Source organism: Electrona antarctica (assembly GCF_951216825.1).
Source record: "Electrona antarctica genome assembly, chromosome: 7".
NCBI classification, from domain to species: Eukaryota; Metazoa; Chordata; class Actinopteri; order Myctophiformes; family Myctophidae; genus Electrona; species Electrona antarctica.
In genome coordinates, this window is record NC_136812.1 from 14,024,341 (window position 1) to 14,042,185 (window position 17,845).

Genomic DNA, 17,845 nt, shown 5'->3' on the forward strand with positions numbered 1-17,845 from the left:
TCTCTCTCTCTCTCTCTCTCTCTCTCTCTCTCTCTCTCTCTCTCTCTCTCTCTCTCTCTCACTCCTCTCCTCGGGGGCCTGGATGAAGACGAGGATGAGTAAATCAGAACAGACACCAGACAGATACAGAGACTATAGCTGCCATCTGGCTAGACTCTTGTCTCTGACTCTAGTCTGTGCATGTTGCACTCTCTCTGTCTCTCTGTCTCTCGTCTCTTCACAATGTGCATACTAATATCTGTTACACATCCTCCGATTAAAGGGAGGATGGCTGATGGAATTATTACGGGAGAGGAAGTGGAGTTAGCTGAACAAAGCGTGGTGAGAGGGGGGGGGGGGGGGGTCCCTTCTTCAGCCCCTACACTGCGTGAAGAGAGGAGTTAACGGGCAATTATGGGCACTGTATTTTGCTCGTAAACCTCAAGTTTAGCGGGCATATACAGTTAATATACGGTAATGTACAGGTGTGATGGTACAATTCGGGAATTTACCAGATTTAAAAAAAATATATTTTATGTTTTTTTTTGTGGCTTTCGCCTTTATTTTATATTTTTATAGAGGGACAGACAGTAGGCTGACAGGAAATGGGAAGAGAGATGGGGGGGTGACACGCAGTATAAAGGCCGTTGGGATCGGGAGTCGAACCTGCGGCACACTGCCAGACTTGGACTACCGGCCGAGGTGCCTGGACCGCTGAGCCACGGCCCAGGCCGAGTTTACCGGAGTTTGTTGGAAAGTTTAACGGGAGTTTTCCTGTAATATATACATATCCGTATTCCATGCTTTTTGCGCAGTGCTAGTTCATTATTATAAGCTTTGAGTGCAGAGTCGATACTGGTGTCTTTCCTTGTTTTTCACTCTACATGAAATATGTTCGCTGTTTTCTGCAAAAGTTCTCAGAAAATGGATGCTGAGGACTAAGTGGTACTGAAGTGATCTCGACGTTCTGTGAGCAACAGGTGAGTGAGTGAGCGATTGGGACATTTCCTTTTGTGCAAATTATGAGCTGGGAGCAAACTGTTGCTATGGAGACAGAGTTAGAGATGGCAAGTCACGCAGTGGAGAGAGGAGAACACACACCTCCTGCTGATGGTATGCTCTAGGGCAGGCGGTGATGGAAAGTAACTAAGTACATTTACTAGTACTTAAGTACTGATGGATGGATGGATGGATGGGTTACTATAAGTATAAGAGTTGATTGAACGGTTGGATAATTAGATCCATGAGGAACTGTGGACAAGTAATATATATATAAATTATATATAATATATACATTTTTCAATATGTTTACATCTACCCCATTACATCTTAGAGGCATTGTACTGTTACTCGATTTCAACTACCGTATTTGAAAACTTTAGTTACAAGCTACTATTACAAAACATACATTCACCACGTCAGTTCTATTTGGCTATTTGAAAATGGGCACACGCACACACGCACGCACGCACGCACGTACGCACGTACGCACGCTGTTTGTGCTGTGCAGGCCCTCTGGGGCAGATATGAGAGTAAATGACTACAGTGATTGTGGTAGATAGACTGTGCATGTGTGCGTAATATCCACACCGAGAAGATAATGTGTTTGCTAATCGCACACCAGAGACACACACACACACACACACACACACACACACACACACACACACACACACACACACACACACACACACACACACACACACACACACACACACACACACACACACACACACACACACACACACACACACACACACACACACACACACAGGCTGCCAGCTGCACTGCTATAACCCTTACCCAGTCTTTTCACAGATACTGCATACAAACAGTGTTCCCTCGGGTCCTCAAGTCAAATCCTGTTGTGAGAAACTTGTGATTCATTCACACACAGATCTGTGATCACAGTTATCACTCATGCGTGCGCACACACACACACACACACACACACACACACACACACACACACACACACACACACACACACACACACACACACACACACACACACACACACACACACACACACACACACACACACGCGCGCGCGCGCGCGCGCGCAAGCATGTGCATGCGTGCGTGCGCGCATGTTTTCATCTCCACAGCAGTGGAAGTGATAATAATCATTGCAGACGCCACATTAAGGAAGACTGAGATCTATCAGGAAATGTGTTATTTAAGCATTTGATGGCAATATGGTCTACAGGTCTACAACGTGATGCAGCACAACACATTGTATAGCCTATTTAGGCCTATTATACTAAACATATTGCCTGCGTTTATTCTAGTTTTGGATCACTGGATGTTAGCCATCATCTTACAAATAAGGAGAAATAAGGAATGTCATGATAACGGTGCATGGCATGGCTATAGCCACCTAGAAAAGTATCTGTTTGTGAGTGTCTGTGGCTAATCTCGCAATAAAACTGGCACTGTTTTTATTTTTCCAGGTAGCCTATAGATATATAATTGTCATAATGATATTTTAGGAATGTTGTGTCACAGTGTGAGAAGTGTTTTCTCACATGCAGCAGACACAATCTATCATTCAAATATCCATGCACTTGGTTGATGGCATTTCATTTGCAAGAATAAGGTGCCGCACACAGATGACCTACAAAGGGATAATGACAATAATTGCCCCCGTTTTAGGGAAGCTAATTTAAGCTAATTTAGAGCCCTTGCTAAGCGTTCATTAACTGTTAACTTGTTTTCATTTGATCTAATAGCTCCCATTACGAGGATTTTATTCAGTTCAATTTAGTGACTTAAGAGAAGAGAAGGGTTTCAATCCATCCATCCATCCATCCATCCATCCATCCATCCATCCATCCATCCATCCATCCATCCATCTTCAACTGCTTTTCTGGAATCGGGTCGTGGGGGTAACAGTTCCAACAGAGATTTCCAGCCTTTTCCTTTCCAGAGGCAAAATTAGCAACTTCCTCATGGGGGATCCCAAGGCGTTCCCAGGCCAGTGTGGAGATGTAATCCCCCCATCAGGTCCTTGGTCTGCCAGGGGGTCTCTTCCCAGTGAGGACCTCCCTAGGGAGACGCTCGGGAGGCATCCGTACTAGATGCCCAAACCACCTAAGATGACTCCTTTTCAATTATGTCTCGCACGTATGACTGAACTTCTCACCTAAGGGAGAGGCCGGCCACCCTTCTGAGAACTAATTTTGGCTGCTTGCATCCGCAATCTTATTCTTTCGGTCATGACCCTTCATGACCATAGGTTGAAGCGTCACATATAATTTAATTAAATACAATGCTCTAAACCATATTATATGCTTCATTGACTGGGGTAGAGATATATATATATGGTCCCCTCCTTTTTTTCACCTCTACACCAAATATATTTGCCAAAAATAGCCAATCTACAAGCTATATCTGAGCAGAATATTTGGCTATTTTTGCGGAATGTTTGCCTATTATGACAAGCCCAGAATATGAATCTTAAGGCTGCTTCAGACAGCACAGACGGTCTTAAGGCTGCTTCAGACAGCACAGACGGTCTTAAGGCTGCTTCAGACAGCACCGACGGTAAGGCTGCTTCAGACAGCACAGACGGTCTTAAGGCTGCTTCAGACAGCACAGGCGGTCTTAAGGCTGCTTCAGACAGCACTGATGGTCTTAAGGCTGCTTCAGACAGCACCGACGGTAAGGCTGCTTCAGACAGCACAGACGGTCTTAAGGCTGCTTCAGACAGCACAGACGGTCTTAAGGCTGCTTCAGACAGCACAGGCGGTCTTAAGGCTGCTTCAGACAGCACAGACGGTCTTAAGGCTGCTTCAGACAGCACAGACGGTCTTAAGGCTGCTTCAGACAGCACAGGCGGTCTTAAGGCTGCTTCAGACAGCACAGACGGTCTTAAGGCTGCTTCAGACAGCACAGACGGTAAGGCTGCTTCAGACAGCACAGACGGTCGGCCGTCGGCCATGTTTGAAAGCATCGGGAGCTTGTCAGCAGGAGACTCCTTCACGGGACCGCGTCCACGTGAATACACTTGCGTTGTCGCCCCTCGACTTCTCCGCGCATACAGAAAGAAAACACAGGCGCGCCTGTTTGAAAGGACCTTAAGTGGGTTGGAGAGGCTTATTGTCAGTATCAGTGGGACTCTATTCCTGTGACTCCTGAGAGATCGATGCTGAGGTGGAGCGTCACACCTAGTCACCTATATGCCATCAGCTCCCAGTACATACCGCACAACTTGCCGCACCCAAGCTGTGCTACTCATACACTGAGTTGGCGGTGCCCTGCAGGATCGAAACCATGACCTTGTGGTCCAAAGGTGAGAGCTCTATACCGACTGAGCTACCAAGACACAAACTGACTCCACTCAGCAAATGTTATGGAACTCCGCCCATTACATTCATGAGATAGAACAGGCAATTTTGGCCTATTGGTGGCGCTAGAGGAAAGGTCATGGGGTCTCCAAAATCAGCATGGTTCCTCCTCTGGGGCAGCAGGTGGATCGACCAACCTATCACGGCACCGCCACTAGATTAGAAATAGTGTAAGAGTGTCCATCCTTCTGTTCAGTTACATGTAGACATTACCATGATGTGAGCAGTCAAGTGAGTCAACATTAATCAATTTAGTTTTCTAACATTTGTTCTGTTTCCATGGCTCAGAATGCGAACCAAAATGTATGTTAACACCCCCCTCCCCCCTTGTTCTAATTAGCCAATTGCATTTCATGTGATTTGAACAGGGAGCCCTTTCTAAATCAGTCATAAACTCAGGACAGCTGGCCCAGGCCGACGGCCTTTACTGCATGTCACCCCCCCCCCCCCCCCCCCCCCATCTCTCTCCCCATTTCCTGTCAGCCTACTGTCTATCCCTCAAAAAAACAAAACAATATATAAACTAAAGGCGAAAGCCACAAAAAAACATTTAAAGATAAATTCAGGACAGCTACGCTCCTTTATTACATTTGTACGCACAGGAGAAGGCTATGCGTGCTCCGATGGTTGCTGCATGCGCTGCGCCCCCATGTTTTATTAATAGTGGGGATTACAACAAAAAGCTTTTCCTTAGAATCCAGCCATTAGTCATTCCCATTAACACAAATATCCACTCTTAAGTGGGGTATCATGCCGGAGGCTGCTTTTCCGCTTACATAATGTCAAGGGTGGAACAGGTAGAGAGAGAGAGAGAGAGAGAGAGAGAGAGAGAGAGAGAGAGAGAGAGAGAGAGAGAGAGAGAGAGAGAGGTGTGAAAAACTAATGATACACCACTGCAGTTTAATGAAGGTGTGAATCATGGACATTTGTATCATTATTGCAATTCCAGATCTCACGGGAGGACATGGGGAGGAGAGAGGAACCTATCCCATAAGTCTTCCATGGGAGGACATGGGGAGGAGAGAGGGATCTATCCCATATGACTTCCATGGGAGGACATGGGGAGGAGAGAGGGATCTATCCCATATGACTTCCATGGGAGGACATGGGGAGGAGAGAGGAACCTATCCCATGACTTCCATGGGAGGACATGGGGAGGAGAGAGGGATCTATCCCATATGACTTCCATGGGAGGACATGGGGAGGAGAGAGGAACCTATCCCATGACTTCCATGGGAGGACATGGGGAGGAGAGAGGGATCTATCCTATAACTTCCATGGGAGGGCATGCAGGGGAGGAGAGAGGGATCTATCCCATATGACTTCCATGGGAGGACATGCAGGGGAGGAGAGAGGGATCTATCCCATAACTTCCATGGGAGGACATGGGGAGGAGAGAGGGATCTATCCCATGACTTCCATGGGAGGGCATGCAGGGGAGGAGAGAGGGATCTATCCTATAACTTCCATGGGAGGGCATGCAGGGGAGGAGAGAGGGATCTATCCTATAACTTCCATGGGAGGGCATGCAGGGGAGGAGAGAGGGATCTATCCCATAACTTCCATGGGAGGGCATGCAGGGGAGGAGAGAGGGATCTATCCTATAACTTCCATGGGAGGGCATGCAGGGGAGGAGAGAGGGATCTATCCCATATGACTTCCATGACCACTTCAACTAGACTTCAACTAGACTTAGTAGTAACCAGTTGACATGGGCAGTCTTTTATGTCTTCTTTCACCAATTCTCTTCGCCGATCTACAAGCGAGTCGCACCACCCGCGCCCACAAAGATTTCATTTCTGACTGCCCGCAGATTTGTGACCTCCGCTCCTGCCCGCGACAAAGAATAAATTGCCATTGTAGTGCCGCATAGTACCGCTAAATTACAGTCCAGTCTTGTACAAGCCTTCAATATGGGTCGGGTCGCTCATGAAATGAAATGATAACTACATTTACCCAGGGTATCTGGGCTAAGCTCAAGAACTTGTTTCCAGCCAGGCCCTGCTCATAGAACACATTTCATCGTAGTGGTTCAATGCCTTGTTCAAGGGCACTTCAGCGGTGGTAATTTTAACGTGTCGGGCGGCTGATTCGAACTGGGAACCTTCCGGTATCAAGACCGCGCCGCTATCCGTTCGGCCACCGCTGCCACCAATCGATGTCATCATCGTACCAAAACACGTTCTCACGGATGACAGTTGACTGGCCCTTAAATACCCGCTGCTATATTATTATATCACAACATAATGTTAGCCTATATCAAATATCATTGACCTAAATGGCGTTATATCAACAAGGCTCATGTCTTTTTCATAAATTACTTTTGGACATCTGGAAAACGTTAAACATGCACGATTGACGCATTAGCCTACTTTATCAACTTCTGATACATATACTTGACATGAAATGATAATCCTGTACCGTCACCGTGTAGCGTTTTGTTTCATTAGCGCGATCGTGATGAAATAGGCTGCAGCTGTTGTTCCGTGGCTGTGCACACATATGAACGGGTGAAGATCATAGGAGGAGGTGAAGAGTCAACTTTTCACGCTGATTTTCCAAACAGTTTCTAGGAATTACATTTTGGGCAGGCAAGATGGGTCGTCGTCGCCCCCCGTCGCACAATCAGTAACACAAAAGGTTTTCAAAGAGATATACCTGCCAGACGAGTAGGATACAAAGGCTGCCTGAAAGGCATGCATTTGCATTCCAATGGGTGATTGAGGGTCGCAGTCGCACTCTACTACGCGCAACGGCCAATCCACTGCCAATCCGCTGCCTGTGTTTGTCCTTTCTTTTTTTCTCGTCGTCGTCAAATGGATTTGAAAATACGATGGGAAAACTTGTGATTCCCTTCTCGCGTACCAGTGGCACATGTCCCGCGGACCGGCGGGAACCTCTGCATTAAGCCATTAAAGTAGTTGTCCTTCCATGTTGTCAGAGTAGTATTACCATCACATTGACATGACTCTGCCTCTGTATCACTCACATAGTAGTATTACCATTACATTGACATGACTCTGCCTCTGTATCACTCACATAGTAGTATTACCATCACATTGTCATGACTCTGCCTCTGTATCACTCACATAGTAGTATTACCATCACATTGACGTGACTCTGCCTCTGTATCACTCACATAGTAGTATTACCATCACATTGACGTGACTCTGCCTCTGTATCACTCACATAGTAGTATTACCATCACATTGACGTGACTCTGCCTCTGTATCACTCACATAGTAGTATTACCATCACATTGACATGACTCTGCCTCTGTATCACTCACATAGTAGTATTACCATCACATTGTCATGACTCTGCCTCTGTATCACTCACATAGTAGTATTACCATCACATTGACGTGACTCTGCCTCTGTATCACTCACATAGTAGTATTACCATCACATTGACATGACTCTGCCTCTGTATCACTCACATAGTAGTATCACCATCACATTGACGTGACTCTGCCTCTGTATCACTCACATAGTAGTATTACCCTCACATTGTCATGACTCTGCCTCTGTATCACTCACATAGTAGTATTACCATCACATTGACATGACTCTGCCTCTGTATCACTCACATAGTAGTATCACCATCACATTGACATGACTCTGCCTCTGTATCACTCACATAGTAGTATTACCCTCACATTGTCATGACTCTGCCTCTGTATCACTCTCATAGTAGTATTACCATCACATTGACATGACTCTGCCTCTGTATCACTCACATAGTAGTATTACCCTCACATTGTCATGACTCTGCCTCTGTATCACTCACATAGTAGTATTACCATCACATTGACATGACTCTGCCTCTGTATCACTCACATAGTAGTATTACCATCACATTGTCATGACTCTGCCTCTGTATCACTCACATAGTAGTATTACCCTCACATTGTCATGACTCTGCCTCTGTATCACTCACATAGTAGTATTACCCTCACATTGACATGACTCTGCCTCTGTATCACTCACATAGTAGTATTACCATCACATTGACATGACTCTGCCTCTGTATCACTCACATAGTAGTATTACCCTCACATTGTCATGACTCTGCCTCTGTATCACTCACATAGTAGTATTACCATCACATTGACATGACTCTGCCTCTGTATCACTCACATAGTAGTATTACCATCACATTGACATGACTCTGCCTCTGTATCACTCACATAGTAGTATTACCCTCACATTGGCATGACTCTGCCTCTGTATCACTCACATAGTAGTATTACCATCACATTGACATGACTCTGCCTCTGTATCACTCACATAGTAGTATTACCCTCACATTGTCATGACTCTGCCTCTGTATCACTCACATAGTAGTATTACCATCACATTGACATGACTCTGCCTCTGTATCACTCACATAGTAGTATTACCCTCACATTGTCATGACTCTGCCTCTGTATCACTCACATAGTAGTATTACCATCACATTGACATGACTCTGCCTTTGTATCACTCACATAGTAGTATTACCCTCACATTGTCATGACTCTTCCTCTGTATCACTCACATAGTAGTATTACCATCACATTGACGTGACTCTGCCTCTGTATCACTCACATAGTAGTATTACCATCACATTGACATGACTCTGCCTCTGTATCACTCACATAGTAGTATTACCCTCACATTGTCATGACTCTGCCTCTGTATCACTCACATAGTAGTATTACCCTCACATTGACGTGACTCTGCCTCTGTATCACTCACATAGTAGTATTACCCTCACATTGACATGACTCTGCCTCTGTATCACTCACATAGTAGTATTACCCTCACATTGACGTGACTCTGCCTCTGTATCACTCACATAGTAGTATTACCATCACATTGACATGACTCTGCCTCTGTATCACATAGTAGTATTACCATCACATTGTCATGACTCTGCCTCTGTATCACTCACATAGTAGTATTACCCTCACATTGTCATGACTCTGCCTCTGTATCACTCACATAGTAGTATTACCATTACATTGACATGACTCTGCCTCTGTATCACTCACATAGTAGTATTACCATCACATTGACGTGACTCTGCCTCTGTATCACTCACATAGTAGTATTACCCTCACATTGTCATGACTCTGCCTCTGTATCACTCACATAGTAGTATTACCCTCACATTGACATGACTCTGCCTCTGTATCACTCACATAGTAGTATTACCCTCACATTGTCATGACTCTGCCTCTGTATCACTCACATAGTAGTATTACCCTCACATTGTCATGACTCTGCCTCTGTATCACTCACATAGTAGTATCACCATCACATTGACATGACTCTGCCTCTGTATCACTCACATAGTAGTATTACCCTCACATTGACATGACTCTGCCTCTGTATCACTCACATAGTAGTATTACCATCACATTGACGTGACTCTGCCTCTGTATCACTCACATAGTAGTATTACCATCACATTGTCATGACTCTGCCTCTGTATCACTCACATAGTAGTATTACCCTCACATTGTCATGACTCTGCCTCTGTATCACTCACATAGTAGTATTACCATCACATTGACATGACTCTGCCTCTGTATCACTCACATAGTAGTATTACCCTCACATTGACATGACTCTGCCTCTGTATCACTCACATAGTAGTATTACCCTCACATTGACATGACTCTGCCTCTGTATCACTCACATAGTAGTATTACCATCACATTGTCATGACTCTGCCTCTGTATCACTCACATAGTAGTATTACCATCACATTGTCATGACTCTGCCTCTGTATCACATAGTAGTATTACCATCACATTGTCATGACTCTGCCTCTGTATCACTCACATAGTAGTATTACCCTCACATTGTCATGACTCTGCCTCTGTATCACATAGTAGTATTACCATCACATTGACATGACTCTGCCTCTGTATCACTCACATAGTAGTATTACCCTCACATTGACATGACTCTGCCTCTGTATCACTCACATAGTAGTATTACCCTCACATTGACATGACTCTGCCTCTGTATCAATATAGCCTACTGCAGTGTTGGACCTTAAGGTGTGGGGTTGGTCCAATAAGCCTCACAGCCAGAGAGCTGCAGAGAGCTCAGGTTCTGTAAATGCTAAAAGTTCAAAGGTTATCTCTACCTTGTCACGGGTAATTCAATATAAACCCTATCGGCAGGGGAAACAAAAAAAGGTGCTGTTATTAGAATGGCCCCTGAGCTAAAAATGTGATTATTGCATTACACACACACACATACAGAACACGTACGCACGCATGCACGCAAGGCACGCACACGCACACGCACACAACGCATCTGGTATGATTAATGTGAGGAGTCCAGCAATCCCAGATTCTCTTTTCATTATACGATGCTGTCTGACAGAAACCTCTTATCTCCATATTCTAATTTGCCATGCTTTGTTTTTCATAAATTAGCGCCCTATACGTCGTCACACCACGGCGTCACACATCACAGCCGATCGGCTGTTCATGCGAAATTTGGAATTTGGCATCCTGAAAAGTGTAACAACCGATTTGGACATACGAGGTTTCTATCTGACAGCAATGATTACATTCTTCATAGAAATCCGAAACAAAGGGACTAAGATTAAACACCTTTCCTTCATGTTCTCTCATTAGTCTCTCTCTCTCTCTCTCTCTCTCTCTCTCTCTCTCTCTCTCTCTCTCTCTCTCTCTCTCTCTCTCTCTCTCTCTCTCTCTCTCTCTCTCTCTCTCTCTCTCTCTCTCTCTCTCTCCCTCTCCCTCTCCCTCTCCCTCTCCCTCTCTCTCTCTCTCTCTCTCTCTCCTCTACATGCAACTCATCCGGGACAAGGTCGTTTAGGAGTCAGAGGAGGAGAGTAGGGAGGAGGAGGAGGAGGAGGAGGAGGGTGTGGGGGGCTATTAGCAGCAGAGGGATTAGAGCGCTGCTCTTGTCATTGGTATATATGAGGTATAGTGTCCTGTCATCTGGCCCCTCATTCAGCATCTAATGGTCCTCCCCACTGGAGGCCCCTGGATCTATTCTCATTACAGGACTATAGTAGCCTACTCCACGAGATGGGGGAGAGAGAGAGAGAGAGAGAGATTACAGGACTATAGTAGCCTACTCCACGAGATGGGGAGAGAGAGAGAGAGAGAGAGAGAGAGAGAGAGAATGGACAACACCGAGGGAGATACCGACAGGAAGAGATGTGTGTCTGTTACTCATGTGGTTCTCACAAACATGCGCACGCACACACGCACGCAGGCACACACGCACGCAGGCACACAGGCACACAGGCACGCACACAGGCACACAGGCACGCAGGCACACAGGCACACAGGCACGCACACACGCAGGCACGCAGGCACACAGGCACGCACGCACACAGGCACGCAGGCACACAGGCACACAGGCACGCACGCACGCACGCACGCACGCACGCACGCACGCACGCACGCACGCACGCACGCACGCACGCACGCACACAAATCATGCTAACAGTTCTGTATATACAGCGTCGCAGTCACGCCCCCTTTCATGACGACGTGAGACCCAGAAGTGAATTATCCATTCATTTTCTCCATATAGGCTTTTCAAAAAGTATTTAAGACGTTGACAACAAACACAACATTTTGGACCGAACACATAGTTACAGAGAAGAAAAACAACAAAAAAAAGTGTTGTAACCTGCAGTTTTCTTCTTCTTTCTAATTATTTGTTCAGCCCGAAAATTGTGTTTGTTGTCATGATTTGTCACGACTCGAGTTGGCTTTGTACGAGGCTCAAAAGGTCTTTAAATAAATACTTTTTGAAATGTCTATGAGTAAAATGAACGGGGGGGGAATCATTTCCTGGGCCCTGGTAGGGGGCGGGACTGTGACGTATAAGCTCAGGACACATTCACTGCATGTGTGTGTGTGGCACATGATTGCATTTGGCTTTCATCATCCAAGTGTGTGTGTGTGTGAGTGTGAGTGTGAGTGTGAGTGTGAGTGTGAGTGTGTGTGTGTGTGTGTGTGTGTGTGTGTGTGTGTGTGTGTGTGTGTGTGTGTGTGGCAATGACCCAGATCAGAGTGGTGATGAGTTCTCTATCTGAACCCTAGCGGGGTATTCGTAGAAACCTCCAGAACCCATACTGGGGAGAGATTGGAGGTGTGTGTGTGAGAGAGAGAGAGAGAGAGAGAGAGATAGAGAGAGGGAGAGTACAACCATTCATCTTCATGTGCTCTACCTGGCTTCATTCCCAGTCGCACTGCACCTCTCTGTATGTGCACGTGAGCGTGTGTGCTTACAATATACGTGTGCATGAGCGTATGCGCATGTACCAGCCTATATGGAGAACAGTGTGTATGATGAACAGTGCAGTTTTATACAAACTCCAGAGACCTCCAGTCCTAGTCTTCACACACACGCCGGAGACCCCAAAGCTGCTTTGCAGGTGCAGAGGCACGTGATGTGTGCAATGAGGCATCTGCCGCATGTGATACTGTGTGTAAATGTGTCTGTATGTGTGCGTGTGTGTGTGTGTGTGTGTGCGTGCGTGCGTGCGTGCGTGCGTGCGTGCGTGCGTGTGTGTGACCGTGTCTGTGTTTGCTTTGCTTGTACATCAATGACATGTCACCGGCAACTGTGCCCAGCGCCTCGCCCTATCAATCACACCGCTGATTCAGTGAATACCGGGGGCATCACTCACATGCACGCCCGGCCAGGTGGCACAGAGACAGCCGGGTTAGATGGAGCGGTGATGACAGGGTGCCAGGCTCCCTGGCATCACCTCTGCTCCTGCCCCATGCATGCACCAAAGACCTGAGACCGGCTCTAATACACCTAGTTACCCCTCCCTCCCTCCCCTCTCCTCCCCTGCACAGCTGGGTGTGTTTGCTATAGCTAGCGTATTGTGACATCCCCCCCTATTGCACCTGTTTTGCCAGCTTAGATGCCGTAACAACCCCACATCTGCTGCTGTGGCACGCTACGCTACAACTACAACTACAACAACAACAACAACAGCCGCCCATGCCATGTTGTCGCCAATAAACAGGATAATGGGGTAAGCACCTGAATGCTATGAATGCGGAGACAGGAAAAGGGGAAAAATAAATAATGGCTCAAATTGGAGTTTGTGTTTTGTTTAGAGGGAGAGAGAGTGGGCGAGAGAGAGAGACGTGAGAAATGACAAACAGAGCAAACTAAAGTGGAATATAGTATATTGTTGCTGTCAAACAGAAACCTGTTATCTCCATATTATTTTTGTGTTTTTTTGCCCTACATGCCGTTACACAACAGCATCAAATGTAGAAATTCCACAAAAAGCATCAAAAATGCAGATCCACAAAAGCATCATAAGAGCTTGCAGATCTGCTGTATTTGAATGTGAATCCTGAAGTAACAGTTTTGAACATATGAGGTTTCCACCTGACAGCGCAATACTGTGCGCTCGCGCCATACGCCACGTGGTCCGCGTTGTCATCGATTCTCAGTGAATATCGTGTGTCCGAGTAAGACACACACACAAACCGTACATTTTGAACGAAGACAGACATCGTTGTGCTTGGCCTGCACTGACCTTATTCTGTCTGTGTTGTTTCATGTTGTCGTTTTCTTTCCGTGAATAAGAGAGAGAGAGACAGAGACAGTCCAAGTGCGTCCGTGGTGTTGTTGCTTTCCCTGGTTCGACGCGGTACAGACAAGGGCTCTTTTACGTTAACGTTCACTGCTGCCTGTAGGAATGGCCCGCTGTGATTGGCCAGTATTCGCACACCGACCGAGCTGAGTTGAAGACGCAGTGACGTATCACAGCCACAAAGCACAGGTGTGAACGGAACTTCTGTCTATCTGCCTCAGCCAATTCATTGCCATGGCAACCCCACACCTGCCATTTGATTACTTAACCAGTCCACTTTTCAGTTTGCACTCTTCAGACACAGGCAGACAGATACAGAGATCTCCATGTGGGACACATGAAGACAGAGAGTTAAAATGGGTGCTATGACAACGGTATTATTAGGTTCCCAAGTTGCATCGTTCCCAAGTAGGCCGGTGGCCGACGGGCTCAGGTCTAGTGTGCTAAACGTCAGCGTGCTTGCGCTATATGACCTAGTTCCACACCAGTGCAATTAAAAACAAAAAAGGCAAGTGCCTGCAGGTGGGAAGTGTAGAATAATGCAGGATAAACACACGCATGCATGCACGCTGGCACGCAGGCATGCACACACACACACACACACACGCACACACACACACGCACAAACGCACGCACGCACGCACGCACGCACGCACGCACGCACGCACGCACGCACGCACGCACGCACGCACGCACGCACGCACGCACGCACGCACGCACCTACGCACGCACCTACGCACGCAGCCACGCACGCAGCCACGCACGCACGCGCATTCACAGAGCTTCCTGGATTTATTGGACGGACAAGTAGAAAATGCAGCGCTTATGCTTATGCCATGCTTGGAGCAACGTCATCATGGAAATGGATGGACAGCCATAAGCGGTGTACGCATGCATATAGTGTCCTTTACCTTTCCTCCTGGAGTCCCGTCTCACGCTGCTGGGCCTGGACGCTGGCTGGAGCTCGGTCTCTGTTGACATCCTCAGGCTCCAACTGGGCTAAGCCTCCGCTGCGCGTGGGGCTCCGCTGGGCTCCGAGGGGTCCGTCGTCGTGTGCTCGCCGTGCCGAGTGCGCGCGTGCTGCGGTGGGCGCCGGGCGTGCGTGTGGAGGCGCCAGGTGTGTGTGTGGGCACACAGGCTCATGGGAGAGAGAGAGGGGGACGGGCTCTAGCCCTGACACAACATCCCACGCACACCCACGGAGAGCTGCGTGGTAGAGAGAGAGAGAGAGAGAGAGAGAGACAGAAGAAGAAAGAGAGAGGTTTTGTTAGGTCATGTTCCTGTCTTGGCAGGCGAAGGTAGCAGGAGTCTACAGTTGGCATGCCAATGAGCCTTTTTGTTGCTTGCGGGCGCCTTGAGTCCATGGTTACCCATGGAAACTATTGTGAAGAGAGAGAGAGAGAGAGAGAGAGAGGGAGAGGGAGAGAGAGAGAGAGAGAGAGAGAGAGAGAGAGAGAGAGAGAGAGAGAGAGAGAGAGAGAGAGAGAGAGTGTGCTATAGCTTTTGGGGCGCCATCCTGCATCCTGTTCTCTATTCTATTATCAAGGACACTGTCAGAGCTCTACTGGAAATCTCCTCCTTCACCTAATGCTCTGAGAAATTATGCATTTAAATGTATGCAAATAATATAGAAAGAGGCAAAAAGGGGCATTGTGTACTTCAGCTATTTTCACAATATTTTTTAGCCTATGTACCTACACACATCCTTAGTTACTGTATATACTTATATCCACCCATTCTCACACATTTACTCGACCAACAACGACAGAGGCAGACAGTCAAAGGCCCGCCTGGTCGGGAGGGAGCAGTCAGGGGTTCAGTCAGTGTCTTGCTCAAGGGCCGGACGAGCAGCATGACGTTTCAGCAGTGCTTCCTCAGATGACTTATAGTGAAATATCACCACCAGGCATCCGGCTGGACTGGAAGTGCATCCTACTACATCACCTCCAAACAACCAACCCATCGACCCGTCAGGCCCAGTGGACTTCCCCTTTCTCTGCCCTGCTGCCCACCTTCCAGGGCCCTGTGTGTGTGTGTGTGTGCGTGTGTGCGTGTGCGTGTGCGTGTGTGTGCTCTTCTCACATGTGTTAATTGGCATTGATGGAGAATTCTGGGCTCTACCACCGCATGGCAGTCCACACACACACACACACACACACACACACACACACACACACACACACACACACACACACACACACACACACACACACACACACACACACACACACACACACACACACACACACACACACACACACACACACACACACACACACACGATCACGTGTCATGCACGTCCATGCAATGCAATGCATGTTGGGTTCAGTGTTGGGGGTAACGCCGTTAGAAATAACGCCGTTATAGGACGAGACTACTTTTAGTAGTAGTAGTTAACAAGTTAGTTTTGCAATTTAGTGGTAAGTTAATGACTGTAGTTTGGTTTCCCTCGAGTCTGTGCATCCAACATGTCCTGAAGAAAGGCATATCTTTGCACAAAGTGCACCCGCCACCATTTCCACGCCATGTCGCCAGCCGGCATTCATTCAAGCGAAATGGCGAACGTGAGACCAGCGACAGCCTACTGTATGAGCCCGTGTTTTATTTTCATAGAGGCAGCTGTTTCCTCTGAGTCTGCACTGATTGCACTCAGATCATGCACAAGAGAGTGTTGTTGAATGTCGAGAGAAGATCATTAAAGGTATATTCAGTGATTTGACTTAATTCAAATATCACTTATTTTTTCTTTTTTTCTGGATAATCCTCCCTACTATAGTGTGCTGACCATATAAGGAGTTCCTCCCTGTCCCCAGTGAGCCCCTGGGGTCAAAAAACCCTAGTTTCAGTTTTGGTGGCGGGTGGCAAAACCTTCATCCAATCAGGATGAGTGGGGCCTTCCTCCAATCATGATCGAGTGGGGGCGGGCCTTGGTGCACATGCTGTTGGCCTGTTGCACTTCCCCCCACTGTAGAGCGTGCATGTGCACATTTTGTTACCGGGGCGGACTGGGTGGTTTTCCAAATCACCCAAATCACTGAATGCTCCTTTAATATGGGCTGTGATAAGGTGGCGCAATGACGGTAAGCAGTAATACAATGTAACTCAATTCCGCAAGTATTCTTTTTTTTTTTGTTGCGTTTTTTGCCTTTATTGATAGGGTACAGTAATTAGACAGGAAAGGGGGAGAGAGATGGGGAGTGACACGCGGCAAAGGCCGTCGGGCTCGGGAGTCGAACCCACGGCACGCTGTCCGGCTGGCTTGGCAGTCTATGTGCCTAGACGGTCGAGCTATAACCGTCCATGGGCCATCCAAAAGTATTACTTTTCTCAGTGGGTAATCGTATACAGGCAGTAAAATGGCAGTAATCCAACCTAACAAAGTTACTTTAGAAAGTAACGTTACCCAACACTGGTTGGGTTACAGGTGCATGATGGGAAGCCGGACTGCCATCACCTAAATTTATGGGTCATGTTTTTAGTGTAACACCAATGTTTTTCAATATTTTTTAAATTAAATGTATTTTTGGCGTTAAACCTGAGCACGGCATCAGGCACACAAACTTCTACCATACAAAATGGTCAAACATGGGCGTTATATGAGCTTGTACAGTAGTTCAGCTATTTTCACAATATTTATCCATGGAACCGAGTCAAACTATACTTCTATGCCTAAACCTCAACTCCATACAGTTCCAGTTCAAATATGATTATTGTGGAGGGCCCGACCCCCAGTTTTGGGTCCCCAGCAAAATGAGTTAATGTAGCATCAGTATCATCTTATAGACTCAGAATAGCATCTTAACCACTGCACCAACCACTGCACCAACCACTGCACCAACCACTGCACCATGCATTCATGCCTTCGCTATATATAATCATAATGTTTTGCAGATATATAAGATCGCAGTACG

General features: G+C 46.9%; 1 protein-coding gene across 2 annotated transcripts in view; it reads right to left on the reverse strand.

Annotated features, from left to right (window-relative positions):
- dab1a (DAB adaptor protein 1a) overlaps window positions 1-14,915 on the reverse strand; it is a gene marked incomplete at both ends in the record, with an annotated part of 86,473 nt that extends 71,558 nt beyond the window's left edge. For both annotated transcript variants that reach the window (XM_079505968.1, XM_079505969.1), the window contains one exon: window positions 14,846-14,915. In XM_079505968.1, coding sequence (XP_079362094.1) covers window positions 14,846-14,915 — 70 coding nt within the window. The remainder of the gene's footprint in view (window positions 1-14,845) is intronic.
- Between the last annotated feature and the right edge of the window lie 2,930 nt (window positions 14,916-17,845).